At 44.8% G+C, this 24,580-nt stretch overlaps 1 protein-coding gene across 1 annotated transcript in view; it reads right to left on the bottom strand.

Annotated features, from left to right (window-relative positions):
- PHLDB2 (pleckstrin homology like domain family B member 2) overlaps window positions 1-24,375 on the bottom strand; it is a gene marked incomplete at its 3' end in the record, with an annotated part of 58,969 nt that extends 34,594 nt beyond the window's left edge. Inside the window, exons 1-5 of the mRNA XM_082011095.1 lie at window positions 23,340-24,375; window positions 18,631-19,979; window positions 9,235-9,618; window positions 6,729-6,872; window positions 5,708-5,845 (exon numbers count right to left, since the gene is read on the bottom strand). Coding sequence (XP_081867221.1) covers window positions 5,708-5,845; window positions 6,729-6,872; window positions 9,235-9,618; window positions 18,631-19,979; window positions 23,340-23,388 — 2,064 coding nt within the window. The 5' untranslated portion in view covers window positions 23,389-24,375. The remainder of the gene's footprint in view (window positions 1-5,707; window positions 5,846-6,728; window positions 6,873-9,234; window positions 9,619-18,630; window positions 19,980-23,339) is intronic.
- Between the last annotated feature and the right edge of the window lie 205 nt (window positions 24,376-24,580).

Below are 24,580 nucleotides of genomic sequence, written 5' to 3'. Positions count from 1 at the left end.
GCAAACTGGAAGCATTTCCAGTGCTATGGCTGATACAAATCAGACCGCATACAACTCTGATTAAAAAAATACTGTTGAAATGAAACAGATCCTCCCGTGCACAAACTGTACATGATCCTCTTCTGTATTTTTCCGACAACTATTTCCTGCATTCCTTGCTGTCTTTCAGGACAGAAGCATGAAACCTGTCACAATTCAGTTATCTGTCCCTAAATCCCTGTGGGTTTCATGAAAGAAGCCATTAAGGGGGGGAAAAAAAAAAGTAATGCCAGGCATGTGAAAAGGAGCGTAATATGTTAGAAGAAGGTATTTCACAATAGTTCTTTTTACTGTACGAGTGGTAACTAATTTATTACATAATAACAGACTGCATATAGTGATGGCATCTATATGAGATCTCAATGGTTTTGTTTCACATGCATGTATACAGCTAATGTTAAAAAGCATTTTAAATCAGAGTAAGCAATTCTGCTGCTGCTAAGTAAAAAAAAAAAAAAAAATCACAATGTTGCACACACGAACTTGGTCCTAAGACAACTCAAGCTTTATGGAATTTCTAAGCTCATTCTCCAACCATTGCAATGTGTTGTCCTAGTGAACAGATGGGGAGGCAAAAGAAAACCCCCAATTCTGAAGCACCGTTCCTCCATGAATGCAGAAGAAGAGGAAATAATCATCCAAACCACGAGAAAAAAGTTTCAAGTGAGAAGATTAAAATTCTATATAGTCTTCAACATCTAGATGACAAGAAGAGGATTTCCCTTAGTGGTACAACCCATTCTGCTACTTCCCTCATGACTGTTTTAAAAGAAAGCTTGTGAATTCAGCTTTTTCTCCTTGAGTCTTCAGAATCATCTTTTTCTTCATTAGTGGTCTTTCTACAGGATATCCTTGTGTGGGTATATCCAGTGGATGCAAGTATTCCTCAAAATACTTAATCTTGCATATCATGTCTTAAGGAGGTTAATAATGTTATAGAGACGATAACTCATCCATTTAAAACATTTGCTTACATCTTGCTGAACTGGAATCTGACCAGGGAAGATTTAAAAGGCTATGCTATGAGGTATAAATTTGTCAGATTCATCAGGATAAAAAAACAACAGCAGGAATTCTGAATTCAGAAGAGAAAAGCTTGAGAAGGGACCACCAGTATATCTCACTTCGATTGCTGGTGGCTCACCAGACAGCTGCTCTTCCCTTGACTCAATTCTTGCAACTCTTTGCAGTGCTAATTCAGCAACAAGGCCGAGCTTCAAATGTTTTGGCACGTCTGGGATATTCTGTTAATGACTGAAAAACATTTCCACAAAAGCACGTGGACAAAATTAAACATATTAAAAAAAAAAAACCCCAGATGAGTTATCCGCTGCCAGCTGCTCCTGATTTCTGCTCTTGAAGAGGGACGGGAAACCTGGGTTGACAAAGTAGTCCCAGAGTACGTATTTCCACCATGACATCAGGCAAAGGTCCTCCAGGAGAAAAGGAATAACCTCCCTCTCCTAAAACACAGCCCAAACTTTTGCATAAATAATTGTTTTGCAACCCTCTGCCAAAACTCTCATTTAGCTATGATTACCTCCCACAGCACTTCTGCCGAATTCATTACCCACTTTCAGTCACTCCTGTTTATTCACGCTCACTGATTTATCCCCTCTTTCCCCTGCTACGTTTTTACTTTCAAACCTCACGCTTTAACTCGGAGACGTCAGGCGTGGCGAGCCATTAAGCACCCTTCTCCACGTACTGTGCCGGACTGCGCAGACTACGGAAGCACTGTACGAAAAGACAAATCTGGGTAACATCCCAGCGGGCAAATACCATTTTCTCTCCAGCTTCCTTACAGACAAACATCAATCCTGAACCACGTCTCATGAGCGAAGGGTCATCAGGAGGAGGTCGTAGGTAGCACCATGGACCTGAGGTGCTATGTACACCTAAAAAAAAAGTGTCCTTACCGCACACCTGCGGTGTTACTTATCAGGGCCGTCCCTGCGCAACTGGAACTTGCAATTAATAGCTCAAATGCTGCAATTCAAATATGTAGTTGGTCATCTTTTTCTGTGGATAAAACCACATGGTAGTTAAAAAAAAAAAAAAGATGATGATGATTGTAAGCTGTGCTCGAGAAGCACGGCCATGGAGGGAAAGCCAGACCTTCCTCCATGCAGGAGCGTGGTTTCCAGCGTAGCTGAAAGCACAGGCCATGCCAAACAGCTCTGGAAGCGGCTGCCCCAGCCAGGACAACCGCATCCTGTCAGCACTTCTACCTGGCAGAGACGCACCGCAGGCAGAACCACACCGAGTCCCGCAACGGCGCTGAAGGGCTCTGCCACCTTCTTTTCAAAACGGCAACCGCTCATAGCGCTTATTTCCAAAACCTCAGTAAACCAACGCCGGTCGCTCCGTTCCTGACGGCGCGTGCGGCCGCACGCTCACAAACGCGAGGGCAGCGCTGTCAGCGCGCCGTGGGCGGCTGCGCGCCACGTCATCGGCCCCACCGATGCGTCCGTCCTGCCTCACCGCCGGTCCTGCCGCCTGTTCCGGCAGGGCCGAGCGCCGGACTCGAAGGAGACCAGGCTGCAGCACACCATATAACCTACGGACCCGCTCGCAAAACCCGTTCCTGATTTACGGGCAAGGGGCTGGGACACACAGAGACGCTGAACCACAGCGAAGAGCGTGCTGGCGCAGCCCGAAACTGCTCGCAGCTCTCCTGCCTTCAAGTATGTTTTCCAGTTGATTCCCTTGCCTCGCAAGGGCTCGAAACTGGGGCTTTAAAGCTGTGCAGAAGTTGGCAAAACTTCGTGTCCTCATCTAAATGAATTGTGCACAGGGCTTTAAAAAAATTAAATAACTTAAAAAAATAAAATCAAAGAATCGGGTAGAAAGTAGTGCAAGAGCTTCCAGTACAAGAGCTTCCACCTGCAGTCTATTTCAAGTACGTAACATGGCCCGATAATTAGGTTGCAGTTTATGATCTTTCTTTTCAAGAATTTCACAAGCTTTTCAAACAGGTGCATGGGTAAGGATGAAACACGACCAGGCAGGGGTTTCCTGTCAAACAGGTGCCGAGATCAGCGGTGAATTCCAGGAGACACTCAAGTCGCCCCAGAGACGAGTGCCATCATGTACAGCCCTGGCCCCACCGTCCTTTCATGAGCGGAATTAGCTCTCCCTCTCACTTCAAGCAGACACCGTGCGGCGTATTCAGATATCACTCCCCTACCCTGACAGAAACGACCAAGCGATGGGACCCGACAGCTTCTTGCCATGAAGCACCACCAAAACCAAGACCATCAACATGATTAGGGGTGAAATAGTCAGGCAACTAGAAGAAACTGTGTCCACTGTGTGGACGCTGGGACACTCGTTCTTGCAAGAAACAACACAAGAAGTACCATCAGCAGGGTAGCAACTACTGGCCAAAACCTGAGGCTTAATTCTGCTGAGGAGGTCATAAGTTTCAAATTATTTCAGCAAAACGAACCAACTACCCCCTCCACCCAAGCACCCCTTTTCTGGGGGGGTTGACCCTGTACTGCTACAGGGCCAAGATGTTGCCTGTCTTGCATCAGATCTGCAGGGCTGCAACGTACCGACACACAAATCAAGCTTTAAAAAAATGCTGGCTTCTCAAGTCAGCCAGAACTTCTGTTCGTTGACATGATCCATGCCATCGGTTTTGCTGGCTGACACTACTTTCTCCAGAACACTTCAGCTGTCACTTTACACTTTGTCTGTTCGCAGAAGCTTGTCTCTCATGTCTTGTCTAAACTTTCACTTTTATGCAATGCTTTAAGACATCTTCCAGAACAAAGCCCGTGGGCTCTCTTAGAGTTTATTTCTACAAAGATAATTTCTGTATTAACTGAGCCATGGCTTTAAGTCTAGAGCACGCACTCACAGCTGGGTTTTTGTTTTTGTTTGTTTAAAAAAGAACACAAAAGAAAAGACAACTAAAATATTGTAACTGATCTGACTAATGGTGTGCTTCATACTGAAAAAAATGTTGTGAGTGAACTTGCCTGTTAAATAACAAAAGTGGTTCTTCTAGGCTGCTTTCCATGCTTCAGTTCAACTGAAAATTTAAACTAGACCTGGAATGTTAATTTTCTGACTGCTACACACTAATGTTCCATCACATGATTGCAAGGAAATTTAAACAACCTACAGCTATTAGAATAATTTCCATTAGTTTAATTGACCTTTGAGGCTACTAGCGAACAAATATAAAAGGCAAAAGATCTCTTGAATTTCCAAGTATGTTCTTTGTTACCACCTACCAACCAAAACTTATAGCAGCATCCTTTTGGAGGGTATCTGCTTGCACCACCCCACCTGCTGTTACCAACTTTAAACTCATCTTTATACTAAAAACCAAGTACAAAACACGTTCCATGGACAACTAACTTAAAACGTGCCCACAGGCAACACCGAAAGCTGAAGGATCCCTGAGGGGTAGACAAGAACAAGGAAAAGTGCAGGCAGGAAAGTCCACGAAAGTTCAAGCTTAAACTGATGTTTGCTGTTGCTCCACAGGGCAGAGACAGTGGTGGGAGCAACATTCTCCTCCTCAGACGCAGGCTTGATGAGTACAGCCACAAAACAGCATCTTTCAGGCTCATGACAGGGTAGGCAGAAATTGAAGACAAAAAGCTCAGAATAAAGCAATGCAAGCTGTAAGGCGTGAATTAAATGGGAACTGTAAAAGAGCTAAAAACGCGCAGCTTGTCTAAGCAAGAGCAAACAACGCAGACGACTCCCAGATATTTCTGGAAAGCTTAAAAAAAAAGAGGGGGAGAGACTAGCTAGAGTATTTCCACAAGTGGCAGGCTTAAATTATGAGGTAGAGGATGAAATTTAAAAAGGAAATGTTACTGGCTGAAAGCCCTGGAAAAACTTCCTGACCTTGAGATATTATTGTCCGCGGCACATCCCCTGTGGAGAAGGGAGCGGAGAGCCTGCTGGGGAGAACCCGCGCTCCCTGGTTTGAGGGGGACGGCTTCATCCTGCAGGCCCTTTCCATTTCTGAACTTGATTTCTTATTATAGTGCTATCCTATTTTGCAAATATGTGCTTATATTTTTGCTGAGTATCTGAGAGCAAGTATCTGACTCTATAGGAGAACTAATTAATTCCTTGTATTTAAGCACAGAATGTTCTACAGTATTAAAATTGTCAGTCAGTCAGCAAACAAAATAAACCCACATAATTGCTTTAAAATTACGCACTTGACAGATATCTCATATCAATCTATATAATAATAGATAAAGCCATTTTCTGAAACCGCAGCCTTTTTTCATTCTGTTCCTTTGCTGAGAAAGGATTTTTTTTTTTTTAATTCAAAATATATAACCTACAATGGAAGGTAGAAGAACAGTTCAATTAATACTGTTCTCTCAAACAACAGGTAACCCAAGTCCTATATGGATTTTTTTTATTAATCAAAAATATATTCACAGTAGGTCAGGTCTTTTTACTTAAGCGTACTATATTTTGCTTGTCAAGCATACTTGGGGAAACAAGATTGTTACAGGGAGATGATGGTGAGACAATTATTTTCTTCCTTCCATATTTACCAAGTAAGTTTAATTATAGACAGTACTTCATAAAATAACCACAATCAATATGTTATATATCATATAAATGTATTTTGAAGATCAAGGGGAACAGAGCACACAGCTAGCTAAGATAATTCAATTACCTTTGTCTTTTCACCAATAACATTTCTCTCCAGCTCAGCTATTTTTCTGTTTAGATGATCCAATATTTCCTTCTCTTTCAGCAGCTCTGTCGTTTCAGATTTCTGTTCCCCATCCAAAAGGGCACATTCCATATCCAACTAGGAACACAAAATATTTTTCAGAAGCAGTCCAGATTAAGAAGAAATCTTGATACACATTATTTTCTGGGGGAAGGGGAGTGAGCTGGTCATCATTCACAAGAGAAAAACATTTTAAAAAGAGGGGAGGAGGCGGGGAAAAAAAAAAGTAAGTTTTACTGCCACAAACGTAAGTTAAAAAGAGATCACAAATCTGAGAAAAAATAAAACTACAACATAAAATACTGCAAAATAAAGTCCAAACCAACTTTAGTTTGAAGATTCTTTTTTCCAAAACTTTTTCTTTTCTAAGTCTTCTCTGTGCTTCCTCCTGTTACGATACTGTACCGACTCCCTGTGCCCAGGCTCCATAGGAAACCCTTCTGGAACAGCTGTTTCTTTCCTGTCGCTGATAATTGGAGCAAGCACAACCCAAATGCCTGGCCAGCCTAGACTGCAACTGTGAGATTCCAGAAGTCAAGAGGCTGCCAACATACCCTTGCCACCGTAAAGCCAAGGAGGTTTGAAAGGAAGTTGTCTCACTTCCTTTCTCTCTAAAGGGTCACAGGAGACACCCCCATAAAACGCCCCAGTGACACAAGGTATTTAGATCAACTGAGTCACCATTAAACAAGCAAGATTGTTCTAATTCCACTTAGGAGTATCGTGATTACAGCTGGGAAAGGCTAATCCGAGCATCACATCCACCTCCCAGCTGGGGAAAAATAACCTTCACAGTAGGAGGCTGCTAGGTCTGTGATTCTGTGCCTAATCCTGGTGGAAAAGCACAGAATATGAAGGCTACATACATCCATGAGTTCCCTAAGCACTTGCTGAAGCCAGACTTATGCTATGTCGACGTACCTAACATGCAAGACATTTAAAACCAAAACGTATTTCATACCTCTCTCGAGGATTCATCCATCTGGTCATTTAAATCTTTGATCTTCTGCTCAAGTTCTTCCAAGTTATTTAGTATTACTATGCGCTCCTCCTCCAGTCGACCGAGCTCCTGCCCTCTTTGCTCATCACTTGTGCACTCTGGTATCTGCAGTTGCATGTTACAAGAGGCTCATTAGAAAAAGAGTTAAACACTGTTTTTCCTTCCCCCTTTCATATTGTGTGCATTTTAGACAAGTATGCTACTGCTGGTTTTGAACACGTTCCGTATTTCATGCCTACTATATTGCTGTTCCTATATTTAGAAGGTGTACAAGAGAAACAAACACGATACTTCACTTCCAGGCATTGGAATTAAATACTATACTTAACAGTAAATACTATTCATTCTACAGGAATTATTAAAACCTAACCCTTGAGAATACTTTACACGCTGTGCTATTTAGGTTGTAAAAGTCCAATTTTTCCCTTATAAAAATAACACAGATAGATGAGGATGCTTTTTACGTAAATCACAGCTGTTCGTGTAATAAAAGCCAGGAGGTAGGATAGGGCATTTTTGTAACCAGCCATTAAGATGGGCAGCTTCTGTAAAATAAGGACAAAAGTTGGTTCTGTCTCCCCAGTTAGCACTGAGGAAGTAGGTACCCTTAATGTTGCTCTTTTCACTGCCATTTACTTACTATAGATAACTGCGCCAAGAATTAAACGACGTTATTAAGAAAATACCTGTGATCTTATACCAGCAAAGGCTAAACCAAAGAGTATTGGGTTTCAAGGGTATTCTTCATGTTCACCTGACCCCAGGGGCTTGCAATCCAATCACCCCGGTCAGGCTGCTCGCTCATTGTCCCCGGCCGGAAAGAGGAGCGGGCTGTGCGCGGGGCTTCGCGTTAACCGCCGGACCGCACAGCCCTGCTCAGAAGAGGCTCAGCTCGAGCTACTGGATGGCTATTCCGAGAGCAGGCATTTTATCCTGAACAAATCTCATCTCCGTGTTTCAAAACAATGAGCTGTGCTTCGTTAACAGAGTTGCTTGTTACTGCTTTTCTCAGGGCTTGGCAGAGCACCCTTCACAACGAACGAACGGACGGCATTCCTTGACTAGCATTAGTAATCCTAGCAGGAAAGCCTCTTTTTGTCCGGTATCCTGTTCGGATAATGCTGACATAACATCTTCGATTTCAGCTTCCTAATAAGGATTTAAAACAGGATCTCCGACTTGCACGAAGAAAGCAACAAATGGGAAAGAAATGCAAGACCACAGTTAACTTGCGAGTGAAACGTCTTACGAACTTTTCAACACGGAAAGACCAAGTAAAGCCACAACGGCACGCTCCTGTTCAGCGGAGTTTCACACCGAAAGACTCAGCAGACAGATTTCCAGAGAGATACCCCTTTTTAAGGCAAAAATGTTTTTCTATCACACCTCTCTCTTCTCATACACGTACGTGCTTCTATTGACTATAAAGACGTAAGCAAGCTAAGCAGAGGTTAAATACAATTCACGTTAGGCGTACAGCTGTGCTGAAGCTCACACAGTCTGCACATAACAGTAAAAAGGAGAGGCACAAAGTATTTTGAAGGTGTGAATTCGTTAAACAGAAACCTGCTTTTATGGCTTTGCTTGGTCACCTCGTGCTCCCGATTCTAACTCCTGAATAGGGTTATTGAAGGCGCTGCGCTGCTGGTCTGGCGCAGCAGAGCCGCGGCTCTGACCCCAGACGACGCAAGGCCCCTGCCCCAGCCCGGAGGAGGCGGCTGCTCTGCCCTAGCTGAAGGAAACTGTGAGCAAACGCCGTCAGCTTGTTTTTTTAAAGGACAATTTCCCCTTCAGCAGCGTCAAGGACCCCGGGGAGGAGCCGGGAGTGGGGCTAGGGAGGCGGGAGGCTGGCTGCCGCCGCGCGCCCCACGAGAGGCAACGGCTGATTTGACAAGCGGCTCGGGTCCAGCCCCGGGAAGGGAGACAGGACAGTAAATTCGGCTCAGGCAACGCCTCTTCACCTCCCGTGCGACTGTTGTGGTCTGCCCGCGGGAAAGCAGGCCTCCTCTTAGAGGAGACGGGAGCCCCAGGCTGTGAGAAGATGGCAGAGCTCCCCTTCCCTCCCACATCCCAGCAGGGTGCTAAGCAGGGCTCCTGAGACCTTCCCTGCTCAAGCAGCTACAATCGTTCCAAGGAAATTCTTCTCCCTCAGAACAGCTTAAAACTCTTCCTGAACTGTACATCCCTCTGAAATAAAATAAAATAAAATAAAATAAAATAAAATAAAATAAAATAAAATAAAATAAAATAAAATAAAATAAAATAAAATAAAAAACAAACCCAACACGCTTCCAGTACCAATAGCTTCCGCAGAAAATGAAATAACAATTTGCCGGCTGCAAAGTTGTATGAGCTCCGAGATTAATTCTCGCACCTAAGCCACCCTGGCTGCGGCCCTGCCAGGACCACCAGCTCCCAGAGGAGGGTTGGAAGAGGAATGGTCCTCTTCCCTCCTGCGGAGCGTTACCTTTGGTGTGATGCTTAGGTAGGACGATTCGGTGGCGTCCTTCAGGAAGCCGGGAGCAGCGAAAGGTGGAGGCTTCGCGCTTTCGTGGAAGGGCTCGTCGGCTCTCAAGCCTCTGGAGGGGAGGAAAGCAGCGGTGCCGCGGCTGTGGTTGCTCAGCTCCGAGAAATCCGAATCGCTTGCGGATGATTTCAGGTGGCTTCTGAACCTCGTTTCCAGGTTCATCTGGGAGTCTTCGAACACCGAATCCTCGTCGGAGAGCTGAAGTTTTTCAAGTTCTTTGTTAATTTTTTGAACATCAGCAACTGTTGTGGCTGCAGCGGGGTCGCTGTCAGATTTGGAGTATTCTGCACACAGATTGAGGATTGTCTCCAGCCGCTGTCGTTCCTAGTTTAAAACAAGATAATAGCACCAAGCGTCACACGTGAGCTAAAGTAAAGATGAAGTTAAAAAAAGTTTGCTGGGTTTTTGTTTTGCTTTGCTTTGGGTTTTTTCATTTTGTTTTGTGTGGGTTTTGTTTTTTAGTGTTGGATTATTATTTTTTTTAGAGGGAAGGGTTAAAGTCTTCCAGTTCCATGTATGTCAAGCACTTAGAGATAATAAGCAGATATACATAAGTAAATTACAGTGCAAGATGAAGAATCAAAGTTATCGTGGAAGAAGAACTTAAAAAATTAAGAGTACCTTTCACTTAAAATTAAGAGTACCTTTTTTACTTAAAATAAGATGTCCTAACACTTACTTATCTTTCCAATGTAGAAAATTGTAATATTAATATTGTTTATTCAGGTCTTTGTAATCATACCCCATTCGCATGTAGACATGTCCAGTGAGCTCACTGTATAAATGACTAATTATTCCACTTAACACTTATGCTATACTCCTACCAAGATACAAAATATCACACATATTTTCCATGAACTCAATCATTTCTGACGTTTTTGGCGTTTTTGTTTTGTTAACTTTGATTCCCTTTTTGGGGAGTGAATTAGTCCACATGTTGAAACACACAGTTCTTAGCAGAAAAATGAGGCATCACTTGTATAACACAACAGATGTCAAATGGACAGAAGTGGGGGAAATCTTTATTTACCAGTTAACTCAAATTCCCTATGGATTCATACTAACATTTCAAACTTGAGAATCTGAATAGCTGTGCCAGTTGGACCTGACGTGCTTCAAGTCGCTATAAACATTTAATTCCTGAAGGATTTCTAGATCCCTATATCTCTCCTTATAAAAAGTATTAGAAAGCTGTATTTGCTTTATTCTACTGCATGCACAGCTTCCTGTAACTTATATTTCAGACGAAATGTTTTTACCTTTTCATATTTAAGAGGTAACGCTTTTATGTAATTTCATGTTTCTTTTGCTAAAGAAGAAAAGTAATGTAAATAAAAAATTGCTTACCATAAGCCTATTGAAAATTCTGCTGGAAAGAAAGAGCATCGTGAGAGTTTCATGCATGGCATTAATACCTGCACTAATGATCTCATTTCTGATTTCTAGGAAATCCTTCTTATTTTAGTAGTATTTAAAAAGAAAGCCAAAACCCCCAAAATCCTCAGCCTCCTTCCCCGGCAACCACTGCAGCCGTATTCGCTTCCCAAGCTCTACCTGACATTGCATTTGCAAACAGGATTTGCAAAGCGGCTATTTCTGGTGGCCCGAACTCTCCCCACGCCCAACAGCAAGTGACAACAAGGACCGAGCAAAGCGTTGGGGCGACGCGTCGCCTGCCCCTTTCCCTGCGGCAAAGCCACTGGGGTTTTATGAAAACTCAATCCCGGTTTACGAGCACCCAGCTTGTCGTACGGCTCCCAAGAGATGACCCGGCTGCAGGCGCTGCCTATTCCCGTCGCCCCGCGCCACCCGCGGCGCAGGGCTGCTTTTCTGGGCTGGAGAACCTGTCCGAACCCACCCCTTTCCAAGCACCACCCGACCGAGAGAGCACGGCGAGGCAGGAGTTTTGCCTTCAGGTAGCTTATTCCCAGGTTCCCACTGCAGGTCTCCTCTGAAGCCTCCCGTAACGGCACCGGCAGAGACGAGCCGCCGAAATAACAGGGCGGCTGCGGGGCGGCAATTGCAAGCTTGTATTTTCCATGAAATGGGTCCAGCAGATTCTGCAGACATGCTCCAACCCCAAACGATCGACATAATTATAACTCCCCAAAGCCTTGTTCCCGCCGGGCAACCACTGCCAGACCCTAAGCCTCTTCCCTTACCCCTCCAATGCCGCTATCCTCCCTCTTACTAAGTCTTTTGGCCACGCAACCCAATTCCTAAAGCGCTGAGCAAGTGCTGGCTGGGATGGCCGGTAATTACGCAGTTCTCCCTGTCGTGACAGCACCGGGCCTGGCCCTTCCATACCGTCGTCGGAACGGTTATAGGCGGGAAACAACGGCATCGGGACATGAAGTCCCACCCTTCCCTGCAACAACTGGGTATCTCAGGTTACCCTGTGCCAAGCCTTCATCCCTTCACTAATAATAGCAAAGGGCAGATTTCAAAGGCGCTGCTCATCCCAGCCTAAGCGCTCAGGTAAGGGGCTCTCGCTGCAAACCTGCCCTTCGCTGAGCAATCAGGAAAAAGAAGAAAAAACAAAGGCGGGCGGGGGAATTCTTTTTTCCCCCCAAGTCTCAGATGCTCAGGAAAGCTTAAAAATTGCAGGAAAACCGCCGCCAGTCTTCAAAAAATTCCTGATGAACTTTCAGACACATTACAGAAATAACGATACCTCTCACTTCTATTTTGACATGGGCCGAGAGGCTTACGGACAGGAAGCCCTGTGGTTATTTTATACGCTCTATTCTCATCACTTTATCCCGGCCAACTCATTCCAGCTCCAGCACACCTGCATTTAACTGTTTCCAGCATAAATTTCTGAGTCAAGCAGCAAGCTAGGAAAGCACCCCTGCAACGAAAAGTGCAAAAGCAGTAGCACAGGGAAAATCCAGTCGATAATTTGGTAAGAAATACCACACAAGTTATTTGTGACGCTGAACACTGGCAGAGGGGAAAAAAAGGAAGGTCAAAAGAAGGAAACTGGTTTAAAATTGGATCTGGTGGGAGGGAGGGGGTTTGAAACAAGCCTTGTACGCCTTTCAGTGTATTTCCCCATAAAATGCCCTTTCTAACAGGCTAAAATGTCTCCATGTATTTTCAGCGGATCTCTTACCCGCTGCGAGAAGGGGGACGTGGGTCTTGCGCAATTTCTGCCTGAGCAGTGTCACCGCTCCTGGCTTTGAGAAAGCTACACACCACCTATGGATGGCTGCAAATTTAGGCGCTGGAGGAGAAGGATGGGATAAGGGGATAACAACCCTCCACTGTTAGTGATTAATAATGACATTAAGAGATCTCTGGCACGCTGTAAAGAAAAATATTCCACCATAGCAGAGATGAATACCTCCCAATTTTTTAACAGCAACCACGTCAGTGATTCCTGGATTTGTTCATCTGCTGCACGTCACGTATATGAATTTTACAAACGTGTAGAGGTGATGCTATATCTAGGTATCAAGGCAAGACTTGGTTAATCAGCTGTGGCGAGCAGGCAGCTTTTTAGATAAGTGCCATTAGCAACTGGCTAACTCCAGATTTCATTAAAAATACACGTGCAGGCCCTCCTTTGCGACCAACGCTGATGAGCATTATGGTTATTCCGTGCACGCAGGGCTCCCTTTGCCTCAGGAAGAGGCAGTTGCTCTTTTCAGCTACCAAAACCAGCACTTTTCCACTGTTGCTCTTTAAAAACCTCAAGAGCAGGCAGGCAACCAGCTTCACAGCGAAAGCTTCGAGCAGCAGCTAGTCAAAAAGGATGGGGCGGGGAGGAGAGGCAGAGAGTCCAGGGAACAGAGGAGGAGAAACTCCCCAAACTTTCTTTCTTACAAATAAATAGAGTACCCCATGGACAAGAGGCAGGAGAAGGGTTTCTCTTTTCCTTCCTGCATTTCTACAGAGCTGGTGATTTCGTACCTGTCAGATACCGAGAAGTTTATTTCGAAGCTAGACTTTAACCGGGTCTGAGAACAGCTGGCCAGCTCTTCGTCCCCTTCCCTCCAGTCTGCACCAGCCTCGCTTATTTTCTCATTTTCAGTCCTTGTTTTGCCGCAGTTAGCCTTTTGGCTCCGAGGTTGCCGCTAGCAGCACCGAATTCAGCGGAGAGCTGCCGTCCCTCACCCGGCTCTCTCGGGGGCGACGCGCCGGCTGCCTCCCGCCCCAGAGGCGCCCGCGGGGCGGGGACCTGCAGAGCGCAGCTCAGAGCCGGGGAGCGGGAGCAGGGACCCCGCTGGCACGCCTCGTCCTTTCCTTCCCTTCCCAGCACAGGCGCAGAGAAACAACCGGAGCCGTAAAAGCAGAAGAGACCAGTGGCAGCCTCCAGGGAGGAAGCCAGCAGGTGACTTTCGGCAGAATTAGCTCCTGCATCTGCAGGCGAGCGTTCGGCTCCTGAGGAAACGCTGTCGGCTTCCGACATAACAGCGTTGTTCAGACCAGTGCCCTTTTGCCCCTACGGTACCGCCTCTTCACATCACGCTGAGGGCAGGAGCCGGAGGACTCGAGCTCTTAAGTTCTGTAAACGAGAATAGGTCTCCTAAACCGATTTCTTCCTGGCCCTTCCTGTTCATTTACATGAAACATGTAGCTGCAAAAATTGAGTTTATGTAATACACACTTCGGATTATTAAAGATCCCACAGAAATGTTTTGGAACACAACTAAAACTGAATGCTCCTGAAAGTTTACTGAGTCGCCAGTATGAACTATATTCTGCTGCGGGGGTGGTGGTGAGGGTGGTTCTCCTATTATATGGCACTTTTTCATTTTGTAAACCAAACTGATGTAAAGTAGCTATTCTGTAACACTACAGAGACTGTCAAATACTAGTGGTGGGAAAAATTACCTTGATCTAGCCTTTCTGTCCTTGGCTGGGGTTCCTGGAAGAGGGAAGTCACTTATGCTTTTACATACAGCACGGGTACTTTATGTTTAAAGAGTCTATAAAAAGACACAGTGCCAATATAAATTTATAAAACACGTATATGAGGTTTTTCCAAGCTGTATGGGAGATTTATGTAAGCTCTATCAACCATAATTTTAAAGCAGTAGCACCTTGAAAATTCCAAAAGATTTTAATTTCATTTTCCCCTCACATGAGCACAGCTTAATAAATTGTAATGCATCAATGCAAACCAGGCACAGGGATATTCTGTATTACTTCCTACCTGCTGAATAAACTTAATGAAATTCAATGCTCTTCTGACTGTGAAAAAGTGGACTATGAATAAGTTCCCTGAATTTTATTATTGCTTGTTTAGGCACCAGTCATGTAAGCCGAAATCTCTCCCAGCACAATTCCTGCACCTAGTAAAATATCATTAACAAGCATACGTTTAGAGATCCGTACGGGCAGCTGGGCTATGGAAGGTATCACACAGATACTGCACATGTAATTTTTAAGTACCTACCACCATCTAGAGGAAATACATTGTACTGCCTAAAAACCAGCAGTAGAAAAAACAAGTTTAGTGCTATCCAAATGAGAGGGTATCAAACAAAACAGATGGCCTTAACATCTATCTGACTATGTTGCCCGTGCTGTTCCACTGCCGACCTCCCCACGGGCTGAAGAGAAAGACTGCCTTTCAGTTCCAGCAGCTACCACAGTTGGGCTTTTATCTCAGATGGGGGAAAAAAGAGTGAGATTTCCTCTTTGGGAGGGGAGGGGGAGGGGGGGAACCCAAAACAGTAGCTAACTCAATCTCATTGAATATTCTTAGATCACAGTTATAAATGTTTTCCATGTTTATAAGGCTCCTGGGCTAGCTTCAGCAATAGCTAACGCTGACTTCTACTTGTGCAAAGCTTGTGTAAACATCCCTACTCCAAGACATGAGGTCCGGTCAGCTGGGCTGGAGAGGAAGCAGAAGCAGATGGGGACCCCCCAGCCCGCCGCCTGCGCAAGCTCCAGGAGCAACCTCTGCCATCCCACCTGCTCCCACAGCCCACCGGTCCCCAGGGCTCAGCAGTAACGGGAATTCCGGTTCCTCCTGCTCCTCAAGTCACAAAGGAATAGGCTGGCAAAACAGAAGTGGCACCCATCTTCAGCTAGTTTGGGTGAACCCAGCCATAAAGGGCAAATCAAAAGAAAGAGAGAGGGAGAAACACCAAATCCTACACAAGTACGTACATGCCTTTTCTGTTTGGTGCAAATTGGAACAAATTAAAACTCAGATGTTTAAATCATTCCAAAAAAAAAAAAAAGAAAACCAGCCCTGCAATGCATATTTTCACTATTTGTAGTTTTTTAAAATTCTCTGTTTATTTCTTTGGGCAATGACAGCAGATCATTTGATTTCATATGCAGGCTGTAGCAGCAGCTCAAAATGCAAACTTCCAGAAGAGCCTGTTACTTTCAAAAGCAAACAAAGCACAAGTAAAACTCATAGAATAATTTATATGGAAAAGAAAAAGAAAAAAAGTGAAAGTAAACAGAAGAGACCAAGGGCAGATACTAGGTCAGATTAAGTATGCATAGTTCTTACTAAAAAAAAAAAATCCATAAGTAAATAGTAGCTATCAAACAGAACAAGCCAAAACTGCTCTGTGCCAGTGGGCTAGCTACAGGGGCAGTGCTGGTGCAAAGAAAGATGCTCTCCACCTCGTATCTGGCCCCCAGAGCAGTCTAATCATCTAAAATTGAGGCTTGTTTCTGATCAAATTCTGTGGGTAGTCCTACATTTTTCTTCTGCCTACCTTGCTTCAAAAACACACTATGGAAGAGTCTGACACTGGTGCACAGAGAGACTACGTTACCCCTGTCATTTACCTACCAGCTACTCAATCTGAACTTTTACTTAGCACTGAAAACCCAAAGCACACAGTTTTGCTATCCATGGGTGCTTGCTTAGTTGTTTTTTTTTTTTATTCACACCTTCTCCCACCCCCCAAAAAGGAGAGACCTGAGCAGACCTGGATGTCTAACCTTTGTCCATCTTGGTGCACAAAGTCAGACAAAAGTGCTCTTTGGAAGCTCAGGCTGGATATATAAAGACCCTGTTTGGATAGACCCATGACTAGATCCACACAGAAGGATGAAGATAAAAACTAAAAGGGACAGGCCCTAATGTATAAAGAGCTGATGTGTGGATTTTTTTTTTTAAATATATTCCGTCTTCTCAGAGATCTAAAAATCTATTTATGGCATTTTTCAGACCCTCAAACCATTGGAAGGAGGCACTCTTCTGATATTCAACTATTCCACCAGATAGCTCTAATGAAGGGGAAAAAAAAATATTGAGCATGATCCTGAACAGAAGAGGAACTCAAGCAGGAGGAAGTTCCTTCATGTTCCAGTTAGATGCAACACACAAAACATCATCTTTTTTCAAAAACTTTAACTTGCTTGGAAAAAAACATAAGCAAATCCTCTTTTTAAAGAATCAGGACTTGAAGACAGTATTGTCTGACAAGAAAACAAATGGGGGAGGGCTTTGGAAATTGTAGTGATTACATCCAAATATAAAACCAGATCAATTTTTAGCATTACTGAATACTGAAACAACCCCGTATTTTCCACCTCTCTCTCTCAAAAAAAAAAAAGAAAAAAGAGAAAAAAAACAGAAAAAAAAAGAAAAAAAAGCGCTGTTCTCTTTGAAATACAAACACGCCCTACCACATTGCCTTTTATGACTGATTATCCCTGGCTTTACAGCACGACTGTCTGGGAAACCCTCTGATAAGAAGCGAAGACCACCCGGCGCACACAAGGCACCAGGACTAGGGAGAAGGGAGGAGATCCCCTCGGAACGGCAGGGAGGAGGCGGCGAGGGGAGAGGGAAACAACCCGCCAGCATTTCTGCTGACGCTTCCCACGGTCGCGTCCACGAGCGCAACAGCCCTTCCCACGCCGCCCGGTCACCTCCACCCGCAGCGGGCCCTCCTCGCCCCGGGGAGCCCGGCTCCTGCTCCCCAGAAGCCGCAGCTTCAAGGGGAGCCAGCGGAGGTTTCGGGGGGCACAGGGGGCAAGGCAGGGCAGGGGCGCGCTGGCGCGGCCGCTCCCCGGGGGGGCAGAAGGGGGGTACCTTACAGAGCAGAGCGCGGAGCGGAGCAGGGATGAACGGGCAGCCTCCTGCCCGCGTAACGGGTTCCGCGGCGGCGTGCGTCAAGGACGCGGGTGAGGCGGGAGGGGGACAGCTGAGCGGGTTCCAGTCCTGCAGCCGAGCCCGCCCGCAGGTGCGGCTCGACATGGCGGCGGTGGCCCCGCACAGGCGCCGGGCCGTTGCTAGCGGTCCCCGACGGGCACCCCCCGCCCCCGCCTCCCCCCGCCCCACGGCTTTTCACCCCGGCCTGCCCGGGAGGCGAACCCCCCTGCAGGCTCGCCGTGTGTACGCAAACTAGGCAGCTTGAAGAGTATCCTTATCCCCATTTTGCTCGAATCCATAAAGATTTGAATTAAAGCACACACCTGTAAAGTTAACGTCTCAAATCTCAGACCCCGTAACGCAAATTGGCCCGTCTAACGGCCTCGGTTTCCATGTGGACAATACGATCAATACAATATGAACGCAGGGTAATAGGGTCAGAGATTCTTGTAGCCACTGAGAAAACTTTTTTCAGAGAAATACGAAGTATCCTTTCAGAGGCAGTTTCAGTACGAAACCGTTTCAATCATCTTTGTGTGTTCTGGAGAGGTGGGGGTTTTTTCCTACCCAACAGTTGTTTCAATAATACATAAATTACATTTTACTACCAAGTTTAATTCTGACCCGAAGCAGTATGCACCGCTTTATGTTGACTAGAGACAAAGAGAGGAACTCTGTCTCCCTCTGCGACTCTGCATTTTGGGAGGAGGCAAAGCAAGGAGACCTGTATCTTCATGAAAATACCCAGAAGGAAAAACTACAACCACGCAGAGAAAGCTCTGATGATGGATGCAGAACCCACACCAATGTATACCTGACTCCGCAGCACACATGGCTGGGCATCTTATAGCGGAGACTTTTTTTTTTTTTTTTTTTTTTTTACCCACTTACCTCAAAACAGTGCCATCATCCAAAACAAAAAGTGCTGGATCCCTGCAGTGCAATTTGTGGGTTTTATGTACGTAGACATTTTAACAGAGCCCACAGCATGACTGAACGCAATTTACATGGGTTCCAACTTTTTTTTTTTAGGATGGCTGAATGGCACTGTCTACGCGAGCTGTTACAGCAGCACGCTATTTAAGCATTAGCTTCACGAACTGCGATAATAAACAATGCACCTGAAGCAGGCAACATTCGAATTTCAAAACATGGCAGCTTATGCTTTGCTGTACCCTCCTGACGGCTGGATCTGGGACGGACATTTTGCAAAGGCTAACTTGCCACCAAAAACTAAGTGGAAGAGAAAAAATTACCAGCCGTTCCATCTCCTGCTCCCGAAGCCGCTCTTCCCTCTGCCTCCTGTGATAGTCCATGAGGTCTTCTCTTCCCGAAATGGAGCTAATGCTGTTCTTCCGCTCTCGCATGGACGCTTGCAGCGAGTTTGGCGTCTGTCTGTAACTTTCCAGATCCGGGTCGTCAAGTTCCATGGAACTGGTGGAAAGGTTTCTTCGGACAGAAAACGACCTGTCAAAGTCCACCGGGGAGAAAGAACTACTGGGACTTGTTCCTGAGAGTCCAAGTCTATCGAACTCATCAGAAAGATGTGGGGAAGAAGGTGCTAAAAGCATTTTTTTAGCAATTCGAGGGCTTGCAGGAACACTAAGAGTTGAACTGACGTAGGGATTAGTCCCAGAGACAGAGTTTGCATGTGGTGAAACCCCTGAGCTGCAAGAAGAAAAATTCAGGTAATTATCGGCATCTGAAGCATTCTGAGGTAGATCTTTTTCTCCAAGTTTTTTCCTTTTAGTATTACCCAGAGAGCTTCTGGGGGGCAAACTTAATGGCACCAGCTGGCTTTCTGTCGATTTATAAAGTCTGGGTAGGGAACGACTGTACATTCCCATATGACTTAGAGATCCACCGGAGTATTTCCTAGGCCGTGAACCCAGAGTCTCCATCATCACGTCCTTGTGCTTAACTGGTTTTATGTGAAGGGAGAGGCTGTCTTCAACAGCCATCCTCCTGCCTTGCTTTGGGCTAGAAGGCATGCTGGCCGCCCCTGAATTGCTAGCAGGCGAAAGCATCAGCTCGTTCCCTGAGCTTCCATTCCACATGGTCAGAAGGGAGCCCGAGATCTTCTTTGTCTCCAGCATTCCCGGGAAGTAGACGTTGTCGTACGATTTGTTTTTCTGACTGTACTTTGAGTAGTGAAACTTATCCATGTGTCCAAGGGATTTTTCATTTTCTCTGCCGGCGTGAATATCAAAGTCTGTCCTTCCTAAACCGTACCCACTGAGGGATGGACACATGCCCGATACAGAACCCAAATGCTTTACAGGGATGCTTTTGTCTGGAAGATATGGGCTTTCACAGGGGAACTGTTTGCCACCTTGAATTTTGGTAATCGAGTGTGTATTTTTAACACTGGAGGAAGGGTTAGGTTTAACTGGCATAGGTTGTGAAAGGGTTAAATACGAGCCAGCATAGTCCCCGTTTGTTTTAAATTTAAGACTTGATGAATATTTCTTCGGGTTGAGGTTTTCCATAATATCCTGGAGACCATTTTCAAGGGAATTTGCCACAGAACCCTTTCCCAAACTAGCATTTTGTAATTCCATCTGGTTTTGTGTGTGGCTATACTCTGCCATAATCTTACTGGAATCTGTAAGGAACAGAAAACAAGGAAAAAAAGGGTTTTAGCAAGTAAGTAGCCTCTTGCATGTGCATGCCTGCATATTAACTTGAAAAGAACAGTTTTTTTGCAATAATTGCTGTGCTTGTAATAAACGTGTCTCAGATAATTAAGCAAAGGAGGGGTTGCACAACTTTCCCATCTCTGTTTTTGCAAAAGATGGAGATTAAAAAAGAAGGGGTAGAGGGACAACATCAAATTCGTACTACAGATCAGCAACACAGCTGGAAAGAGGCTAGACTCTTTCTTCAGTGTCCTATCCATTGCAGGAGTCTGTGGCTGAGCCTCCTAAGACGTCCGCGCAGTGAGGAAGCGTTACTGTCCTGATGTTTTACAGCTGAGGAACTGAGGTGCTGGGAGAAGATGCAAAGCGGGCAGCAGAGTAAAGGACTGAACGCAGGTCTCCCGGACCTAAGCTACTGCCATCTTAGGTCTTCCTTTTCTCTTCTTTTAACCTGTGCAGCCAGTGCATCCGAGCCCCAATATACCTAATGAGCTCAATTCAAAGCTCAGTAGGAGTTTGTCACCTTTCTGCTTACTTTGTGGATTGTCATGCAAAGCTGCATGGAAAAGTACAAAACCAAGGCCTGTTTTTCAAGGTGTTTCAGCTCAGTGCTCTTAAAATACAAAGCTGTAATTACATCTGCAAAGAGCACTTAGTTAAAAGGTAGCCTTAAGGGAGTATAATGCTAGGCTCCGTGACTTCATTCCAAACAACAACAACAACACGTGACCGTAAAAACACCGACAGGGGTTTACGGTTCCAGGTCCTAATGCTTGTTCAGAATTATAATTTATATTCTGGAAGAGGACACCAATCAAAAACCCCTTTGCTGTGGTGCACGTGGTGGACACGTTCAACGATGAGTCAAGCTCCAGCCTACGGTTCCAAGCCCCACTTTGCTGAAAGGAATTTGGGTCCCAACAGTGTCTGTCACTGCAGGACATAAACAGGAGCCCCAGCAGGCTTGCACTTAGACCTCAGCTGATGTAGAAATGGCACCATTAACATTTACAGCAGCTCCTTGGATGTGCTAGGCTGTGCTTTGAACTAACAAAGCACCCTTCAGTGTCAGCTCCTGCAGTGCCAGCGAGCGTTGCTTCTGAAAATAAGGGTCAAATCTGGGATTTACTCTTGGCTCGGTCACTTTTCACCTGTGACTTCAGCCACCTTGTGAGAAACCTAATCTCAGCTTGTCACTCAGCAGAAAAACCTAGCATCCAAACCTGTAAAGCACCTTTAAAATCCTCAGAGGCAATACTTTAATCCTCTTTCAAGTGCCACTTCAGACAGTTACGTGAACCTAGACAGAAAACTTGGATTCCTGCCCTCCACCAGAGCTGACATGATCCGGTTTCATTGAGGACCACTAGCTTCAGATACCTAGTGGAAGGCGGCAACGCATTCTCTGAGCAGGTCCTCGTTTATGGGACCTTCCTTGCTAACAAGGCAAAAAAAACCCTAATTCATTACTGCCCAGGGCAGGATTGGTGCAACATCACCTCTGTTGCACAGGCTTCCTCTACGCAAACCGTGGTAGGTCTAAGTGTGTAACAACTCATTCTCCTCAATTCTTAAGGAACAAACCCGTAAGTTTAAGAACAAAGGTAACCATCATTAATAATGTAATTGAATAGGCAGAAGATAAAAGGAGTCTGCGTTATGGGAAGAGGGGAACAAAACAAATTAACAAAAAAAATTACAAGACAAAAATCAAACACCTTCTTGATCACAGTAGACCTGGCTGAGCATGTATTAATTACAATCTCTGGTAGTGGCCAAAAACATTAACTTGCAGCTTCAAAACCAAGCCTCAGGTTTACTGTTACACAGAATTTAATATTTTTATGCTGACTGTGATTTTATTTGCTGTAATTTCAACACATTTGTTATGATGATACAACAATCTAAGCTGCCTTTGAACCAGTAAGTTCACAGTGCTCTCCGTCAGACTATTACCGCTGTGAGAAGTGAAACTGCAGTTTCTTATAATTTGACATTTTACTTGATATTTTTTAGCTATTTTCACAACTTTTGATCAACAGCGATGATGAAGTTCAAATGAACAAAAGAAGGAATGTGACCCACGTTCAACAGAACTCTTGTCAGGACAAGACAAAATCATCTGGAAAAGATCAAGCATTCATCATATTAGTGGTGTTATGAAGAAGAACAAGATGTAGAAGTTATTTAAGAGCACAGATACAAAGCACAATGTATATGCCTTGTATATTTAGACTTCCATTGTGGAACAGAACTTAATTTCCACCCTTGTCTCTTTCTCCTTCCCTCTTCCAAATCTCTCTTAAAATTGAAAGCTGATCTCCTATCAAAATTGTACTGTCCAAACCATAACATGAATACAGCTGAGGTTCAAATGTTTTTGCATAAATTCCACTGGCTCCTATATAAATAGCTTAGCAGACATATTAATGGGACATTAATAATTGTTTATTACTCCCTTGCAACACCAGTAGGGCACATTTAATCCTACAAAGACTGGATGCTTTTGCCAAAAAACAAGTTAGCTCATGGAAACTTTCAGGCCCATTCACCACAGCAATGAAGGGTTCATTGTACTTGAAATCCAAACAAGTACAGTAAGAAAAGGTCACGATACCTTCATGTAGCCACTCAGACTCAACTTTTCTCAACTATACCCTACGCCAGCTCCTCTGCGTTTTTGGTTCCAGCACCACAGTGCCCGCAATCACACGGTTAAATCCCAACTGGACGACAGCACATGTTCAGCTGAACTGTAGCTGCTTCCCACAAACCAGATCTTGTTTGTTTTGTTTATTTTTAGGGTAACGTTTGGGATGAGACTCTATGAACGTGCCAGGATGCGCTACACATCGCATGCAGCTGTAGGGACCGAGGCCGGGAGCTCCGGCACGTGGTCTGTCCTAACCCCATCCGGCATCCGGGTCAGCCCCAGCTTTCGCTCGGTGACCTTCAGCGCACAGTGCAAGGCTCCTCCGTTTAGCAAAATATTTGCTGCCTGGAGCTATACAGAAGGAAATTATTCCCTTTTTTTTTTCCCCCCCTCCTTCTTTTTTCCCTTCATTCCTTTTCTTCCTTTCCCTGAGTTGTTTAGCTGGGAGTCACCAGTATCTATTCCAGCCAGGCATTAAACTGATGGGGGAGGGTTGGCCGTCCGCAGCGTAACCAGCTGTGGCCTTATTTTGCCTGGTAAATGGAGTTAGACATGGAATACGAACAGAGCCTTGATCTCACCCATGTGTCAGGAGAATTAAAGGACCAAAATCGATAACAAATTCTGAAAGATCGCAGTACATTTACGAATAAACTTCATTGTTATTGAGTACCTGATCCAACATTCTGAAAGGAGGAGAGGTTACTTCTGTTCGGCATCATATTTGTCTTCTATAGGATGGTTAAAACAACGCTAATTTGAGCGAACCAGATAAATTTTGACCTGCAAATAACATAACAAAAGAAAAAAAAAAAGTTGCATTAAGAAGTGTATTCTGAGAACATTTTTCAAATGTATAATATAGACTAAAACTGACTTTTCTTATGGTAAAATTTCCAGAGGTAACTCAAAAAGAAATATGTTAAAAGATATTTGGAAAGGGCATCCCATGTTTAATGTGGAGACTGTGGGGAAAAGAAACGCTGTCTGCAGTTGTTTTATCAGTTTAAAAGTCCATATAATTTGATTTGATAATCAGCTATTATCTGTGGTCCTGACTCTGTGCAGGCAGTTACTAGTCACAGCTCCTGAGTTTTGTCTGCGATCCTGTGGCTTCCTTAAGAAATCATTAACAAGGTTGGACTTTTCTGCTGAAGATTTTCTCTTTAAAAGCCACAGCCCAATTTCAGCCCACGCAACACCAGCATCTTGCAATCACGAAGAAACCTATGCAAAAAAGGTACGCGATCCAAAACACAGAAAATGTTTTGGCATGCAATGATTTCTGAGGTTCCAAAGAAGCCAGACTAGGAATGCAAGGAAATTCTTTAAAGTTCGTTTTGAAAAAAATACAAAAAAAAAAAAAATTGATATGGCTACAAGAGAGACTTGGCTTAAAAGAAATGCCAAAATTAAATCCCAGCCGCTAAAGACTAAAATTAAATCCAAATAGAAGATCTCTAGTGAGTTGCTCTGTTAAAAGATTTTTTTTTTTTTTTATGCACACATCTGTTTTTAAAAGGTCGGCAAAAAAGCTTTAAAGAAAAAAATTGCATCAAGTGACAAAATTAATGGTGACCATCTGTAGGTCCTCTGGGCTTTAACTCTGGACAAGCAAATAGAAACGCGGCAGAAAAACAAGTGAAGAATGGAGACAGATGTCTGAGGCTGTCTAGAGACGAGCCACCTATTTAATTAACCGCAGTCGTCACAGCCGCAACGTTTCGGGTCTCCCTTGCAGAGGCTTTTCGTGCCATGCTTTTTCACGCTGTCCTCCTGGGAAGACAGCCCTTGGGAGGAGGGAGCTGGCTGCCAAGCCCTGCGGAGGGAGGCTCCTTCGCCGTGACCCCTGGCTTCTCCCTCGCCTGCTCCCCCCAGGGTGCTCTCCCACGGGGGGCAGGCCCCGTCCCTCCC

The sequence above is a fragment of the Phaethon aethereus genome, assembly GCF_964289735.1.
Source record: "Phaethon aethereus genome assembly, chromosome: 1".
NCBI lineage: Eukaryota > Metazoa > Chordata > Aves > Phaethontiformes > Phaethontidae > Phaethon > Phaethon aethereus.
Note: the sequence above shows the minus strand (reverse complement) of the source record. Positions and strands in the feature narration are given on the sequence as shown.